This window comes from Argiope bruennichi, chromosome 7, assembly GCF_947563725.1.
Source record: "Argiope bruennichi chromosome 7, qqArgBrue1.1, whole genome shotgun sequence".
NCBI lineage: Eukaryota > Metazoa > Arthropoda > Arachnida > Araneae > Araneidae > Argiope > Argiope bruennichi.
In genome coordinates this window covers 125,361,150-125,380,238 of record NC_079157.1, presented here as the reverse complement: position 1 = coordinate 125,380,238, position 19,089 = coordinate 125,361,150, and the positions used below count along the sequence as shown (strand labels likewise).

The 19,089-nt window shown below is 26.8% G+C and overlaps 1 protein-coding gene across 1 annotated transcript in view; it reads right to left on the bottom strand.

The window, feature by feature from the left end:
• The window catches only part of LOC129975223 (cullin-5-like), a 53,559-nt gene that overhangs the window by 17,606 nt on the left and 16,864 nt on the right, over nt 1-19,089 (bottom strand). The window contains exons 3-11 of the mRNA XM_056088246.1: nt 15,100-15,199; nt 11,355-11,534; nt 6,800-6,941; nt 6,238-6,458; nt 5,356-5,449; nt 4,767-4,897; nt 4,037-4,144; nt 3,660-3,724; nt 853-985 (exon numbers count right to left, since the gene is read on the bottom strand). Coding sequence (XP_055944221.1) covers nt 853-985; nt 3,660-3,724; nt 4,037-4,144; nt 4,767-4,897; nt 5,356-5,449; nt 6,238-6,458; nt 6,800-6,941; nt 11,355-11,534; nt 15,100-15,199 — 1,174 coding nt within the window. The remainder of the gene's footprint in view (nt 1-852; nt 986-3,659; nt 3,725-4,036; nt 4,145-4,766; nt 4,898-5,355; nt 5,450-6,237; nt 6,459-6,799; nt 6,942-11,354; nt 11,535-15,099; nt 15,200-19,089) is intronic.

The following is a 19,089-nucleotide window of genomic DNA, read 5'->3' as shown; positions in this document are numbered from 1 at the left end:
TAAAATAAACAAATACAACTAAGCATTCAATTTTCAACACCCAGAAGACATAACAGATAATTGGTATTATTATTATTAATATAAATTAAGTGAGAAATAATTAATGTTTATGAAATTAATAGAATGGTAATGATGAAACAGATTGAATTATTTATTTTGCAATTATTCATGCTCTACCATGTTTGCTTCAATGGATTTTAAAAACTCTAAAGATTTTCTAAACGAAATCAGTAACTAGCAATAGCTTTCAAATTCAAACTTATATTTTAACACAATTATTATAGGATATTTTTAAAGAACTACCATGTATGCCAATAAAAAATTAAGAAAAGCCTTGCAAAAAATAATTAAAAAATAAAGGTATCTGGTTTTTTTTTTTTTTTTTTTTTTTTTGTAGAACATCTTTGCTAAATTATAATCTATTCTGCTATACATCAACTAAAATTTTAAAATTTAGTAGTATGCAAATAATAACTTGCAATTATTTCTCAACTAGAAATGTGTCTGAAAGTTAATTATTTAAATGCATCATCACCTACAAAAATATCCCGAGTATTAAGTTCAGTTTTAAAACTTCCGTTAATTTATCAAAAAAATTTTAAAATCCTCCTTTTACCCCATAAAAAATGTTTTTTGCCCTTGCATTCCAAAGAGATCCATAAATATAGATGCAAGAGTGTAAAAATTTGTTTCAAACATTAATATATCTTTTAATTCCTAAAATAAATTTAATTATTTTTGCTAAATATATGCTTTTTTTAAAATTTGTTATCAAACAAAAGCCTAAAAGACAACATATTAATGCAAAGGTAAGTTGTAAAGTAAACTCTAAAAGAAAATATGACTACTAACCACATCTTTGAGCTTTGATTCAATTTCGTCAGAGGTTAATTTTTTGCTCAGAGGAGTTTTCCTCAAAAGCATATCACAGTAGTTAGCCAAAAGCTCTGGGCAGCGAGATTCTGGCTGTGTTTTATTGCCAACACTAAACGGAAATGGAATTATATAAGCATTTCATCAACATTCTACTTACATAAAGAATTTTAAATAAAACAATAAAATGAACACAATAATGATGCAAGATGTACATTTATCATTATTCAGTATCATCAAGTAACTAACAACTCAAATTGACATTACATAGAAAGTGATGAATGACTGAACCATAATTAGACCTTGTGCAACAACAACAAAAAAGTTTCATTGATTTCATTTTAAATCTATGAACATGTACAAAATATCACATATTGGTATTAAAAACTAAATTCTTCTGAAATATGTATGTTACTTTTAAGTAAATTATGATTACACTGAGCACCATAAGTGGACATACTGACACACAATTTGAGTCTTCCCTGCACATTACCAACTGGAATAGCAAGAAACCAGAAATTTATTAAAACAAATTATAAGGTTTCCTAATTTCAAACAGGATGAGCTGAAATTTTTTTAATGTTCTTTATTACAATCAGAATAATTATTGAATTTTTATACAATTATTACAAAATTGTATAAAAATTCACTTCTAAGCTAACTTAAATTTCTCTTGAAACCTCAATTATCTTTCACAAGTTCCTCTCTTACAAACAGGTTGATAAAAATGCATAAGCTACTTAAATGAATATCTAAGTCGAGTTAAATCACATGTTTAGTATACTAAAAAAGAAGTAGGTAATATATTAAGCCATATTAATTTGAATTATACAAAAGTAAAAGATAAGCTAATCTAAAAAAGCTCATACAGTAACAGCTTATAATAATTTGCTTCATAGCTCATGATGAAAAGTAGGAATGCTTTTCTGGAAAACATCTCAAAAGAAAACTCTGCATATTAAAAATATTAAAATATGGCAGCCAAATATATGAACATAATATTTTATCCAATCATATTAAGAATAAAAAAACCTATTATTTTGTCATAATTCATACTTCTCAAAATTAATGATTATTTATGTATTTAGGTAAAAATTAAAATAGACTTTGAAAAAAAATAATTACACATGCCAATTTATTAACTATAGACTGCATTACTTTTGAAATTCTGCCTATATGATATTTATTTATATGCACCAAAATATATCCATACCGCAAATTAATACAATTGCCACATAGTATAATTAATATAAATATCATATGTACTCACTACATTTATTTATAATATACTGCTAAAAATAATACATTGGATAAATGAATTATAAAAATTTTAAATCAATTAGTCTCATTTTTTAAAAAAACTGCTAGCAAGAAATCCAAATGTTATTTTTATATATTTTGTCTCATTTAATGCTGGACAATTTTTCATATAAGGGGGGGGGGGGGGGGGAAAAGAGAGAGAAAAAAAAAGATACAATTTTCTGAGAATTATGTGCGATTAAAGTCATTTCAAAATTTGAGTATTAATTTGTGTAACAACTATAGTTTGAAAATATTGCCAAGCAGGATATATTCATATTTTGTATTAAATTATTAGAAATAATGGAAGCATATAATGATTGCTCTAACATTCAGTCGAATGAAAACACAAAATGACAATCAAAAAGTGAGGTTTTTTTATTTTTATTTATGTGTATTTATTTATATATCTTCAATGAAGGAAAGAAAGAACGCATATTATATCACATTCTGAGTACTGAGTAAAATTCAATGCCAGGAAGCAAAACCAAATTAAATTTCCAATTATCAGTCCAATTGAGCAAAAATTTCAGAATGGTTAGAAAGCTACGTTAATCTTATAATATATTCAACGTTCAAGGGAAAATTAACATTATGTTAAGAATGTCAGCATTGTATTAAAACTAATACTTAATCCTCAAATGATATACAATGTAAAAACTATGAAAGAAAGAAAAGTAAGTTGTATTTTAAAAAGAAATGGAATACTGTAGAAGAATTAAACATTTTATAGCTATTTTATTTAAAAGCCAAATTTGCTAAAAGCCAGGCAAACATGTTTTAGCAAATGAACTACTATTTCCCACCATGGCAAGGTACATATTTGCTTAAACATAATATAATTAAGAAAAATTTAGAATTAAGTTTTGGTTAGTACCAAAAGTTAAAAACAAAGAACTAGTCATTGGTATTTCTTACTTTGGTAACCACCATCAATATCTTAAAATGAGTTTATATCAATCAGAGATCATGGAAATATAATTGTTTATACTTATCTAAGGACATAGATATAATTTCTTACAAGCTGTCACATTTGTGAAGAAATTCTAGAGGATATATATATATATATATATATATATATATATATATATATATATATATATATATATATATGGAAATTAAACTAATCTATATTTCTATTTATCTTAAGGCAAAGAAAAAGAGTTTCATTACATTAAAATATTCTTTTCATTTCAAAGAATTTTATTTTGGAAATTGGAATACCAATTAAGGCATCTGGAATGAAATTTTGTTTAAAATATCAATTATTTTTAAGATACAGTAGGATATTAATCTGAATTTTATAAAAGATCATAATGATACAAATTGAAAGTTTGCATCATTAATTCAAGTTGCTACTAATTATAACACTGGCAATGTAATAAAGTAAGTTCTGTACTTTATATGTTATGCATTTTAAGATAGAAAAAAAGTAAAGTAAAACATGAATATAAAAGTATAGAAAGATAATTAAGAATCACTTTTACCCTTTCTGTTTCGATGGCAATTCTAAACGAAAAACTGATGTATCATTGACAACTTGTTTAAAAGCCTACAGGAGAGAAAAAAAAGCCAACATTAGAAAAACAGCATTTACTGTAGATTTAATTGCAAGAAACAACATTAATAAACAAAGTTATCAATTTTATATTAAATAGAAGAAAAATACTTTTAACCCATAAACAGAAAGACTCAATGTGGTCATAAAAGTATTTATAATTTAATACCAAAATAAAGAAATCAGACTCCTGATTGCAGAATAATTAAGAATAAAAATATTTAAGATTACCAATCGTATATAATTTTTTCAAAAAATACTTCTAAAAACAATATATATTATATAATAGCAAATTCATTAGCATACCTTATCTCTTGATGTTAGGAATCTAGGGTCATCATTAAATGCTTCTTTGACTAGTCTACTAAATCTCCTAAACAATTCCAGCAGCTGTTCTACATACTTTTCAGAGTCCTGGAATAAATAGTACAAATGGCATGAAGAGGTTTAATAAAGATTTCTGGAAAAGATGCTTTTAATTTATTTTTTCAATTAAAAGAGTTATTACTTTAAAGTTATTACTTTATTTTTCAACAAATAGTAAATTATTTTTAGCTAATAAACTCCAGCTCTAATTTCCTAAATTAAATAAATCATACTTTTAAAAAAAATGCATAAATCGACTGCATACAATGTCATACAGTTTTAAAAATATGAGCAAAATGTTAAGAAATGAAATGGCAATTCAGCTTACATTTTTACAACTATTCCTTGCATATTAAGATAAGTCTTTAATTTATTAACATTTCTTTTGAATAAGAATTTAAAAAGAAAACTAGTAGTAGAAATGATAGGAAGAGAGTTAGAAGTTATATTTAGTTAGAAGTTAGAAGAAGTTATATTTTAATAATAAAGATTATTACATTATTTAACAAAATGATATCAATTTATAGTGTATGAGTAAAATGACAAATGAAAAAAATACAAGATTAAAATCAATGTAGTAATGTAATTTGTAATTCCAGTATTATTAAAATAACAATGACTAAAAAAATTATTGACATTTTTTAAGCATTTAAACAGGACAAATATATACTTGAGTAATAATATCTGCAGAAGAAAACATGTCAGCCAGTCCTTGATTAATAATATGATTCTCCAAATCTTTAAGCATAGGAGTAATACCATCAGGAACTCGATCCATCAATTTAAACATAAGCTGAAGTTCTAAAATATCACATGAAAAAAGTAAAAAATGTACAATTAAATATGTTAATATGAAAGGTTTACTTCACATTAGAAATATAATTTTAAAAAATATAATTATACTTGAAAAAAAGACAAATAAAATTTCATATTTGACAAGTAAAAAAGTGGATTGCAAAAACATAAATACTGCATCTAAATATATACAAATTATTTTTTCAATAAATTTATCAAGTTAATAAGTAACAGAATTTTAAAACGAAGAGCTTGTGAATTTTAAGGTTTCTTCAATTACAAATTATGAGGCAACTATAATCTTTATCTTAAAATCCTAGAAAAAAAATATGAAAATTAAAATGCATAACTTTATAATCAAACTGCAAAATGTTTGAACAATTATAATTTTAGGTATTTAAAGACTTAAGTACTTCAATTAATTATCATTGATGGTTAATAAAGTTTCAATTCTTGACACTCACTTTCCGTTTCATTATTTTTAATCATTCCTGGACATTCAGCAAGAATAACTTCTTTAAACACTGTGACAAGGTACTCAACACAGCATTCATTCAACTATATATAGAAGGGGGAAAAAAGCATTATTATCTTTTCAATAAGCAAAAATTAAATAATAACTTTAAAAAAAGCTTTACATATTACGGAACTACAAAAGCTTGTAAGAAATTCATCTTAAAAATACTACCATGCTCACAGAAGCAGCCCAAATTTGCTCTACATGTAATAAAATTTTCTTTAAATGCTCGTAAAAGTTTTTATTTAAATTAAATAGTAATTCAATTGCACTTTACAGCTTACCCTGCAATTTCCATATTGTTACAAGAAATTTTTTTCAAATAAACTTCAGACATTTCAATATTAAATATCTGATGACAAGAATTATCTTTCAATGACTTCAGGGAAATGAAATTCTGGTTATCTTCTACATAACTTTTTGAAATTTTATATAAATAGAGAAGATTATAATGATCTCAGACTAATTATTCAGCAGAATGAAAAGATTTTTGCCATAGCTATTCCAATAGCAATAATGTATGTTTATTTCAATAATAAAATTAATATAGATTTCCCATTATTAGAATTTATCACACCCACCTTTTCCCAACACATTGCAATTTCTTCCAGTAATTTTTGTGATTTGTGTCTTAGACAACTGCAAAAAGTTGCAACAGTGTATGTACACAGAATTAAAACTGATATTTTAGCATTTTAATCTAGTTTTATTTTGTAATCATATCTGAAATCACCAGTTGTATATTAATAATATATTTACAGACACTTCTATTTCAGCAACTATTTTGCCATTTTTTAAATTTAAAAATCCCAAATTAAGTAATATCTACCGCTTGGATTGATCCTGAATAAGATTCCAAATACTTGAGACCTCGCTGTTCTTCCTCTTTCAATTTTTGATCAGCATAACGCATGTAATTTTGTACTCCATTGGCTTCTAAATATTCAGGAGCCTTTTCTCTATAAAAGGCCTCAGTTGCATCAATATAAGCTTTCTCAAAATTTTCACGATAAATCTGTAGTTTATCATCAGTATTTGAACACAGGTTCACTGAAACAGATACGAAATAAAATGTTTTAAAAATAGCAATCTCAAACAAAAAATATAGCATAAAATAATCTAAGTTAATATATTTAATATTTTCCATTCTTCATTAAATTAAAAATATTCCATAATTTAAGCAAAAAAATGCACAAATGAAAAACTTTAAATGACTGCTTAGCATTCTAATAATACAATGTCAAATGCTCATTGTTTCCAAACTGCATAAAATTTAAAAACCACTAAACTCTCAAAATTAGATCAATTTGATCAGTTGAATATATTTCAAACAACACAAATGTTTACATAAGTTTATGAGTCACTTTATAAGCAAAACATAAAATTTGTACCATAAGATTCCCTGACTCCAATGACAAGTTGCGAGTCAAATGCTTCACCATTTCTTTCTGCATGAACAAGTTTCATGGCACTATTCTGCAGCCTCTGTTTGATGTTGGAGAAAATGCTTTGATTCCAGCTATCAAGCATCAACTAAAAGAAAATTTTGAAAAAGATAAAATTTAATTGTATGTCATTTGTTTTTATTTTAAAATAAATCTTTCAGTCAAGGTTCCCTCCCTCCTTAAAATAGTCACTAACAATCTTAGAAAACCAGCTTGCTGTCAAGAATATTGGGTTTAATTTGTTAAATTATTTATACCTAATGGAGACTTATGATTTGTTTGGTCAGGCATTTAAGGGGCAACTGCACCATTACAAAAAAAAAAAAAAAAAAAAAAAGTGTAAAGGAAGGGAAAGTTATAATTTGAATTATTTATAATGTTAATATTAAGGCACAAATCTGGATGCATATTTTAAAACAATTTCATTGGCAAATAGTAGCAATTTATAAAAAAGTTACCACTTTTATCTAAAAAGTTTTTTTTTTTTTTTTTAATATAATTTTAAGATAAATGCTCGTTTTTTACATGATTTCATTTTGCACAACAATTTTGAAAATAATTTCTGTCTATAACAACATTTACAACAGTATTTTGTTTTCTCCATAATTAAAAAAAAATAACTAAAGGTTCTTCTATTAAAAAAAACTTTTTAGATAATTCAAAAATACAGATAAATTCTGGGAAATGTTGCGAGTATTTTCCCCCCTTATTTTTCTGTTAAAACAGCAAGACATTTTAATGCAGCCAATGGCTTATCCTTGCAGTAATCAGAATTTAAAGCATTCTTATCAACAGGCACAGGAGAAAAATTGCTATCATCACTAGGAAAAATCCACGAAAGGCAAAGAATTTCGGTTAGCTATCCATAACTGTTCCCTACAGTCTTACCCAAAAACTTCGCATGCATTATTAAATTAAGGAAACATTTTACAGTCTACACACATCAACACAGTATCTAGGCAGCAATATTCAAAGATGCTCCTCTGTCATAACCCTACTGTTCTGTTTATATTTACTTTATGTATGTAATGTTCGGATCAATATGACCCGACTCAGACAACTAACTTTTCTTGCAGTAATTGTCAGGTGTAATATAAGAAATGGTTTAAACAATAGTAATATAAGTTTAAATATAGATCTAACTTACTTTTATTTACAATTTGAATAATATTGCAAATGTAATTTTTACAATTGCAGCATAACATGTTAGTTTTGCTGTCAATGCTTGACGGACACAGCTTTCACCTTGCACATTTGACACACAATGAAGTATTCTCTGCAAATCCCGATGGTACACTTTTCCTTTTTCTCTGTATTCGTTTCACTATTTTTATTGAGTCCTCACTTCTTGGTAGGTGTGGCCTTTCTTCAACAAATGGAAAAATAAGTGATTTTCCCAATTCTTCCAAAATTCGTTTAGTCAATTTGTTTTCATTCAATTCACTATGTATTGAAGTCAATAGAACAAATGCATTCTACGCAGAAATTTCAAGCATGTTATAGAATACAATAATGGGCCAGCTATTTGTTTTTCTTTTACAAGTGTATGTGTTTAAAAATTGATCCAAGAGTATCCACAGCCCCTTTTGTTGAATTATAATCCAAGATCATTAATGGTTTTTTGTCAGGTCTGCTAACTTCTTTGTCACGATGCAAAGTGCTCATAAGAATAACATTCTAGTTCTTTTGGGGGATGTAGTGTACAATTGTTGTGTCTTATGTAAAATAAAATAAGGAGCTGTGAACTTCTTTGTTTGGCATTTGTTAAGGAAGTTCCAATTATTTTTTTTTTTCAAGTGGTGTCAAGCATAACCATTTTTCGTTTTAGAAGTTGTCTTAAGTTGTAAGATGTGAAAACATTATCACATGCAATATTGTGCCCTGATTACCCATGATTACCAAAATCACACACATACTACTCGCATTCCCCGATTTTTCTCTGGCTTTTGACCCTGGTTCTTTTCCAGTGTAAAATTGTGTTTTCAGTACATACGAAGCTTTACTGTCATATACTGTCATTTTAAGTTCATATTTTGATCCCATATTTAGATGGCTTACTTGGTATATACTGTTTGAAAAGACATCGGCCACAAAATTTTATTATTTGTTCATCTACAGTAATATTTTCATTTGGATTGTATAATTTTGGTAGAATTTCTATCTACTTTTCTCAGATATCTCGCACTGCAACTAATTTATCCCAATTTCTTTTTTCTTGACAAGTGGATTTATTATAAAAACGAATAACTCCTGATATGGTGCAAAATGTTTCGAGGGACATTGTGAATGAAATATATTTCTGCCAGTTTCTTTATCCCATAAGCTTTTTGTTGATTCTCCATATGATTAATAAACACCAGCTAACAATAATAATCCAATATATGTTTAAAAATTTTAAATTTTTTCCAACTTTTTTCCATAAACCCATTCTCCTTCAATATTAGTCATATTTATGATTTTGTTTTCAATTATAGAATTGAATACTACCTCAAATGCACTTTTTATGTCTGATATCCTTTCCATTGAATATCTTGTGACCCCTGGAGTAGTTTTTGTAATATTAGCAGCGGCTGATTGAGAAGAAAGTGGCAGCAGATCCAACTTCCACTTTATTTCACGATTATTGCACTGAATACTCTCTTTATAGTTCATTTGTTGAATAGCGATATCAAAATTGTTGTCAGAACTGCAATACTTCTTCTGCAAGGTCAGAAGCTTCTATTAGTTTAGCTATATCAGCGTAACTCGAATTTCTATGATTTGACATGTTTTTTTTCTTCTCACGTTTGCAGGCATAACTCTTTTACAGTGTATCAAAAAGTGAAATACAGCAGAATAAAGAAACATTGCAATAAGAGCAAAGATATTGGTCCCCTGCCAATTTTATCAACTTTAGAATGTTGCACGCGCTCTTGTCATGTGACCAAATACATATGTTGACAAAACAGGTTTCGAAAATAGATAAATTACATAAACTATTATTATTCTTTTCTTTTGAATTATTCCAAACAAAAGTAAACATGTATGAGTAAAAATAAATGATTTTTTTTATTGGGTCATATTGACCCGAACTATACATTAGGTATAAATTGTAAAATATTCCTCAGAAATAAGAATAAACCTAAATCCCTCTAGGAGTACATAAATATATTATTTACCGAAGATGTCAAGAAGTTTCATGAAAATATACCTGTACTATATATTTTTACGAATGTATACATTTTATTTCGGGTCATATAGACCCGAACAGAACAGCAGGGATAATATCACCACTGTAAGTAGTAGATTCATGAAAGAAAGCAAATCAAAATAAGTTTTATCCATAGTAGGCCTTTCATTATTTGATCTTTTTATAAAAAAAATTATATTTCAGACTATTTTAGAAACTACAAGAACTAAAGGTAAAATTTAGCATTAACTTATTACCATTTCTAATAGAAATAAAACAACAAATAGATAACAAATTTCAGGACAAGTAATGAAGAACATGTTTCTTGGATTTTAAATACTAAAGGATTTAGAAAATTGATAATTTTAATATTCAATTATTAAAATTAAGTTTCTTTTTTCCCTAAGTAGCTATATAAAAAAACTGGCACTTTTCAAAAGTGCCATTTTATGCATCAGCAACAAGGATTCTATAAATTGCAACTCAATAACATGCATGTATTAAATGTATTCTGCATTAAGAAACAGGTTCTTTTTAAATTTCACGATTGGCGATTTTGTTATTTCAAATTACTTATTACAAAATATAAGAGATTCTTTTCTAATTTTTATATTTTCTTAGATTTCTAACTAGGTGAAAAAATTGGGTTATGCTCAATGATATAAATTTGATAAGCAATAATAAAATGATAAGCAAACCTAAAATGATGGAGTCTCTTCCTCCTTTAAAAATAAACATCACTGCATTTCATTTTGCTGCCCATAGTTTCTTAATAGAGGCACACATATTTGCAATTAGTTTAAGAAATGATTATTAAGAAAGTTATAGTATCAATTTCTCACAAAATAAGCTTGAAAGAAAAGCTAAATTGCTTATATACAGCTTGAATATTATTTAAACAAACATCATTCATATTTTTCACATACAGATTTAACACTTCAATCTAATTAGTTAATTTATTATAACTTAAATAATATTACATAAATTTATGTTAAACTGAATTTTTCTAACCAGCCAAAAAGAAATGTTGAAAAAAAATTGCTACTATTACCTGAAGCTTCTACTTTTTTTTTTTTTTTTTTTAAGCAATTCAGTTATGCTAATGAGTAATTTCATGCAATATGCAGTTAACTCAGAATACATTTCAGACAAAACATCTCTGCATTACACATATAAAAAATAGATACTTTTTTAAATGATGGACATATTTTAATTAAATAAAAATTTTACAAATAGGATGTTGTATAATAATGACTAGGATATAACTATTTTTCTTTATTCCGAGTCTGACTCAGTTTCAGAAAGTGCAAAAGCAATTATTCAAATACTCACTTTTCGAACAGCACTCTCTTCAGCTTTCCCTTTCTTCTGGGTTGCAGTTGTTTTTCCTGCCAAAGCACCCTCTAGCTGCCCAAAAGGCATAGGCAAATAATTACACTGGGTGAAAAATTTCCTCCACTCTACTATGTAGGCCTTTAACAAGGCTTGGTCTTCTTGGTGGGCTAAAACATTCTGAACAAAAAATATATACATTAGCAAAAAATTATTACATTAAAAGTAACAACTAATGCATAATTTATGTTTCTCCCTTTTTTTAATGCAGCAATTCAAGCAATTTCTACTTTTTTTTTCCAACAAAAGTAAAATAAAAATTAATTATATTTTACTACTGAAGACTTAATATGGAGATTTCACTTTCATTTCCAAAGATCAATAGCAATACTTAGTGAATAATATAGTCCTTATTTTGGATTTGAAAGAGAAGGATATTATAAAATACAGACTGAATAATTGATGATTGCTAAATTCAACTGTAGTGCATTACATTCTTTTTGTTAATTAAAATTCAATGACCACATGAATAATAAGGCAGTGCCAATTTTCAACTTATTAAAAAAAATCTTTTCATAAAATTTATTTATCAATATCATGATGAACTGTAATGCAGTGAATCATTATACAGAATTTAATTTTGTTTTCAATGGTTAACAGGTGTTTACATTTATGTGTTTTAAGATTTTTTTTTAAAAACACCTGTTAAAAATCATTAAAATACTTGCTTTAAATAAATCATTTTGGAATAAATTTATATGCTTTTTAAACTGCAAATTTCCAGTGATTAACTGCTTTTTAAAATACAGTAAAAGAATTACGCATATTTTATTTCCAAATATATTTGTAATTCAAGCAAATTTTTAATGCCCTATTGATTTTAAACGAATGGAATATCTTCCCAAAATAATGGCAAAAGTTATATGATAAATTTAAACTTTTATAAACTAAGGACATTTTGCTACAATAGAGCAAATAATTAAACTCTATATGTATCTTTTAGGCAATAAACACTAAACAATGTTTAATTTTAAACATATATCATAGCATTTTTACATAAATAAAATATATTAATATTTTTAAAAAATCATTCATTACAGATTCAAAACAGAAATGCCTAAAGTATTCAAACATTGATTTCATTTTAAGGCACTTTTTTCCCTTAATTTTTTTCAATATAACTTTATATATAAATCTAAATTTTACAATACATTTTAAAACTTTACAATATACATATTTTTCTGTAAATCTCTAAAACTAAAGTATGGAGAAAAAAAAAATTATTGGTATTTCAAAATCTTTAGAAAATATTAACTCAATATAACACCATAAGTTATTTTTTAATATCTTTACTGTTAAAATAGCATTATAATTTTAATATTTTTGCTCTAAGCAGCCAAGGGGGCAAAAGCCTTATTTTAATACATAAATGAATCATAATACACCTAGTTAAACTTTCTATCATTTAGGTCAAAAGTTGGCGACATTGGTCCAATTGTCGAAGATGGAGATTTTTTTCTTAGTTTTACCACCATGTGGTATTTCTTGAAAATAAAGATAGAGATGACAATGACTCTTGATGACATATCTCAGGAACTTTCAGACAAAATAAAAATTGACAAAATCCATATATAAGATTTTATTTAGAGGGTTTTTTTTTTAATTAAAAGATTGTGCAATATTAAAGGTTGCACAGGAGTGTAGTTAAAAATTATTAATATTGATCAGTTTAATATTATTTAACATCTTTGAGGTTAATTCTTATTTTGCATTTTCTCAGTCTATATTAGAATATCACCAAATGTGTCTTTTGTACAGATTGATTTTTTTTTTTTTTTTTTTTTTTTATGAAGATGCATGTAGCTCTTGCTTTTAATATTCATATATTAAATTATTCTTATGAGTAATGGCATAGCCTTCCCAGTTACTGTCCCAATTTATAAAGCATGTCAAGTCACTTTACTCCAACCAAATATATTATAAAGTATAGGGAAAGAATTCTTCAGAAACCGTTTTTAAAAATTAAATCTACAAAATTTTTTATTCTTTAAATATGGCCAATTTATATTTAAGTAAAAATCAAAACAGAACCAGCTCTTAGCTGCTAAGATAATGAATAGTAGTAATAGGGAAAATAAAAAATTAACAGAATAAAATGCAGAAACATTAACATTAAAATTTTTTTTTCAAATGAAGAGATTCAAAGGGTATTAGTAATATATTTTGTTACTGTATATAGAAAAAGATATATAATTCACCGAAATATAGAAAAAAAAATTTCTTGTGCTTTCCCTGTATATACATTCAAGATAAGAGCAAATGCATGGAAAGAGTTTTAATGCCTATAAAAATTCAGCTTTAAATGATTGTTCTTGAATTAAAAACTTCGAAATTGGTTTATTCTTGGATATTATATTTGATGTTCCTGCATTTGACAAGTCATCTTTTACTGTATTTCTTTCAGATACTAAATCCAACATCAATGATGACTCTTTTGAATTGCACAGAGTGCACAGTCCTGCATGTTTTCCTCTTTTCGCATGACTAGTAAATGCCTGTTTTCCATATCACTTATTAAATATGGATTTGAGCAGCTCATTGCTTTAAAAAAAATATCTTAAATCTACTTCGAATACATTTGCAGTTTGTCAAATAATAAATAAATTATTCAATAAACTCCAGTATAGTAGACTTAACACCACCACACTGCCTCCATAGATTGAATGTTGCAATTCTCACCCGAGAAATGAATTCCATTCTTTCACGCTGTTACAGAAGTCTTGAGCATACTCATTAGCTGCAATTCAAGAATTTCATGGGAAAATAACTATCTCACAAATCGAAACTGGACTCATCTGTATAGGAAAAAAAGGAGAATAGAAAAGGGGTGTTTCTGCATTACACAATCATGAATGCTACTGTTTCGTATTTGGAAGCTATAACTACTATCTTTTGTTCTTGCAATTTTTAGACGGGTGATAAAAATAATTAAGAAACCTGGAATTCCTTGTTTTTAAGAAAATTTTCAAAGTCCCTTGCATTTTCATGTTAAATTTCTTGTGTTTTTCCTAATGGCATACCAATCCTGTATTATTTGGAACCAGTAAAGAATATCATTTTCAAAATAAAATTCTTACTAACCATGTTTTTCAAACTTTTTAATTTTTTTATTCCTTTAAAATATAATATTTACTTTATTTCTATCATTAATCTTCAGTGTACATAGTTAACAGTTTTATCAACATCCCCCAGATAATATCACTGACAATGATACACAAATAACATCTGGCCCACAAGTTGCCGAACATGTAAATAGTTTTTTTAAAAAAAATTCTTTTAATGATGTACATAAATCTTAAAATTCCCATTCACTTTGGCTCTTCAATCTGTCATGGTGTTTGGAATAAAAATAGTATATTTTCATTTTATTGGCCCATACTGTCAGCAGAAAATGCAACATTTCTTCTATGTGGACCAGATTAAAGTTATTTGTTGTTGAAATGTCAATGTATTTTAATTGTGGTATTTTACTTTTTATATCTCTATTTGAAATGCCCATTAATGTAACATATTACCTTATGGAATAATTTGGCACACTAAGAACCGAGATTGATAGGGTAAATATTTTAATAACAGTTTTCAAACTTCACAATTTCCTTCTCTCCTTAAAGAATTGATATGCCTATTTCAAACAAAACTTTTTCATTGTATAGACAAGTATAAAATGAAAAAAAATATTACTTACAGTTTGTGCTTGTCGAATGAAGTCCAAAATATTTTCCTGCAAATTGCTATATACTTTTGGGGGTCCTTTATCATCCCACAAACAAACAATGTGCACCAACCTAAAAAAAGATAAAGATTATTACTTACACAGTTCCCTGCCCTTTTTTACTTCAGTTATCATATTAACTTACAGATTTGTATCTATTATCACAGTGTATAAGGAATTATCAAAAAATAGAATCTACTTGTTTTTATTGTGCAATTTTTGCTGTTAGATTAGGCTATTCCACATTTTCATCAATTAAATAAAACCATAAGTTATCAGCTATCTGTTTGTGGGCTTATTGAAAACATTTATAAAAATTATTATTAGTTATTTATAATTCTCTAATAGAAATAATAGCTATTTCTTTCAGAGAATTATTTTCAATTAAAAAATTTTTCAAAAAGGAAAAATGTTTATTAAAAAACATATTGCAGAGAATTGTGAAAAACACTAATGTTCTGAAAGCAGACCCCCCCCCATACCTATTCTGATGAAATTATAAGCCAATTACAAAACTACAATTGTGAGTCTCTCTCTCTTCACCACCCATTAAATCATTGTAATGCTGAAAATTCATTTTCCTATAATTAAATGAAATTTTAATCAAATTAATTTAGTTTTATCTCAAGAGCATTCAATATAGCCACAATCAAGCAATAGTAGATAAAAGGCGAATAAGATTTTTCATATTTAGCAGTACTGCAGGATCAAATTTATACTGCTTTTTTACATTTACAAAAATTTAAAACCTCAGGGGAGATTTTTAATTTTTCATTCTTTGATTTTGGTTTAATATCTAATAATTTATTAAATGCTAAAAATTATCCCACAGTGAGTGAAGGAATTGTAAGCAAAATTATTTCTTACACAGCAGTAAAATTGTTTGAAGTATGTCTTTCTGATGTCAAAGACACAGCATGCACAAGAAATGTTGCTCTTTAATATATATTATATATATATATATATATAACTCCTCAATATCCTAGCTCCAAATTAGATTATAATAATCAACATTAGGCTCATGCTTGGTGACAAATTTTTTTTCAAAGTAATAAACAAATCATTAACACAAATGGGATTACTAATGCAACCATTTAACTTGCCAATATAATTATAGTGTTTAACATTCATTTTTTATTAAAAGATTAAAAAAACATTTCAGATGTCAACATTATTGTATACTCTACTTTGATATAGTTAAAAGACTGAAGGTCTCATATTTCAGTACTCTAAAAAAACTAAGTTTCTGCTTTCACAGACAATGGAACTGAAAAATGTTCTTGAGAGGGAGAAGATAAAAATAAAAATAAGGCAATACTTTTTCAAAATAACTATATATTTTTGACAACAAACTGGAGTGTTCTTAAGGTTTATTTCTTTTTGCAGACATTTATCAAGTTACAGATAGATTTCTTATTTGCAAAACCAACATTTCTTTTCCTCCCTCGTTGGAAATTTCTCCAGATGTCAACTTAATCTGCAAACTAATATAAGAAGAATTAGTTAAACAAGGATAATTGGTTTTGCTGCAATTTTTTTAACCACAAAAATTAAGCATATCAAATGGGTATTAAAAATGTAGCAGCTTCGCAAGTGCACTGAAAATATATACAGAAGTAGGCAAAATACAAATAAAAAACTGTGATTGAATGTGAGATGATTTAAAAGAATTATCATCATAATTAAAATCTTATCAGAAAGGAAGCAAAACCAAATTGGTATGCAACAGTTCAAAAAAATTAATCAACAAAAGGAGGTATCAAGGCGAGTTGTTAAAACAAGAGGGATGAAGGGAAGTGCTGAAAAATTTTTCACAACCAAATCTGATATTAGAAAAACTACATACATTCTGTGGTGTACCTGCACAAAAGTGCACTCAGTACCCCCTATTTAATAAAATGCAGCCCCTTTATTTTTTTTCCGACAACACATAAAATGTTTTGGAACCAATGTGATCTAAACTTCACAAATAAATTTATAAGGACAACTGTTGAATATAAAATATATCTTAAGACATTTCAAAAAATGTTTGGAAGACAAATTTTTATAAAATCCATTCGAGAGTTTTATGATGAACTTGCACAGAGAATTTCTTTTATTCTAATAATTCAAATAAAAAAAATTAGTAATTGCATGTGCAGAATTTTTTGTATATTAGTGAAATACAAATAAAAACTTATATCTATTTTATATCGTACTTATTCATTATATATCAAGCACTCTGTGACAAAATTAAAACGCATCATATAAACAAAAGAGATTATATAAAAACTCAAATTCAAAGACAAATTAAAATTAGCACATTATTAATTTATCTACAACATATAAAACTGCACTTTCTTACAATTTCAGCAAAAATTATTGATAAACATATGTTGTTGTTTCTTGTTCACTTGTCAAGCCTGCTGCCAAAGTCAGTGATTTTAAGCCGAGTTTATTTTTTAATGTCTTGTTTCTATAGTGGCATGTGGGGCCAAGAGTGTGATTTATTTACTCATTTGTCACAACTCTTTTTATGGGGTGGACTTCATTCATACACTCCATTCACAGATCATAATTTAGTCCTGAATCGCAGAACGATCACATCTGACCCGATACCCCCAATGGTATTGTCTTGACTTGGAGGATTCTGTGACCACGGCAGATTTATACATGCATAAGCCACCTTAAACACAGAGTCTTCGGCTGGCAGGATTACTATCCAGGGGATGCAAGTCCAACATTCTACCCAATCATTGATAAACATTATAATATAATGTTCATTATTTCTGAAAAATTTTCTGAGCTTTGGAAATGCAATCAATTTACCTTCACACTATTATTGATGTGAAGATGTTTATGATTAAACTAAATACTAATACTAAATAGATACTAAAATCAGTTCACACTAACAAGAGCTAAATCACAGAATCTTTCTTAGTTGCACTAACGCTCTGAGATATGAAAATACAAGCCTTAATTAGCTAAAAGATATTTCACAGCCTGCACATGCTACCATTACAGTATTAGCAGAACTGCCTCACATAATTTAAATATAAGTAAATAAATTAAAGAATGTATGTGTGATAAAAATATCTGATTGATGTTTGATGCTTATAATTTTTAAGATAGGTTGTTTTTAATGAAAATTATTTCTGGTCCTTCCAATTCAAAAGTCTTAATCCAAATCTTAAAAGATCAGTCTTTCAGAATACTGTTGATCTTTTCTAATTAATAGAAATTTCACTGAAACAAAAATAAATGACATTTCTGGTATATTTATATTTAGTTTGGCATCCCTTTTCTTCTATCAAGACTCTTAATAAGAAAAGCTGGGCAATTTAATTTTATTAAAAAGCACTTTCTACTCTTTTTTTTGAAATATATGTCTTGGTCACCTTAATCATAAATACATTCATGATTCAATTTTCAGGAATGCTATTCAGATACTAAAAAAAAAAAAAAAAAAAAAAAAAAAAAAAAAAACGACTTTTCTAAAACACATATGTAATCTTATTGATTTATATAATTTTTAGTTATGCTGTTATTGAGTGTCTGTTACTTTGCCAAAATTCAAAAAAACAAAGCTATTTCCTTTCACATAAGATTCCAAAAGTTTTAAAATCTTTACTTCCTGCTTTTCATGTAAAAAATATAGAATAAAATAAAGCTATCCAATACGAGTTTTGTTAAAATTTGAGAATATATATATATATATATATATATACATATATATTATATTATATTATAACTGCAGACTCTAAGGCATAAGTCAACCATAAGCCCTTATTTCCATTTAGGAAAGCCCATTGCCTTTGAAAGCTTTTAATTTTCACCCATTTTGCTGAAATCATAGCTATTAAAAATCTTAAAAATAAGATCTTATCAGAAACAATTTTCTTTTAAATACAATGAACTGATTCCTTCATTTTACACACCCTGACAACTGCACCCAGGGCACATAACTCTGTCTGCTTCAGCTAT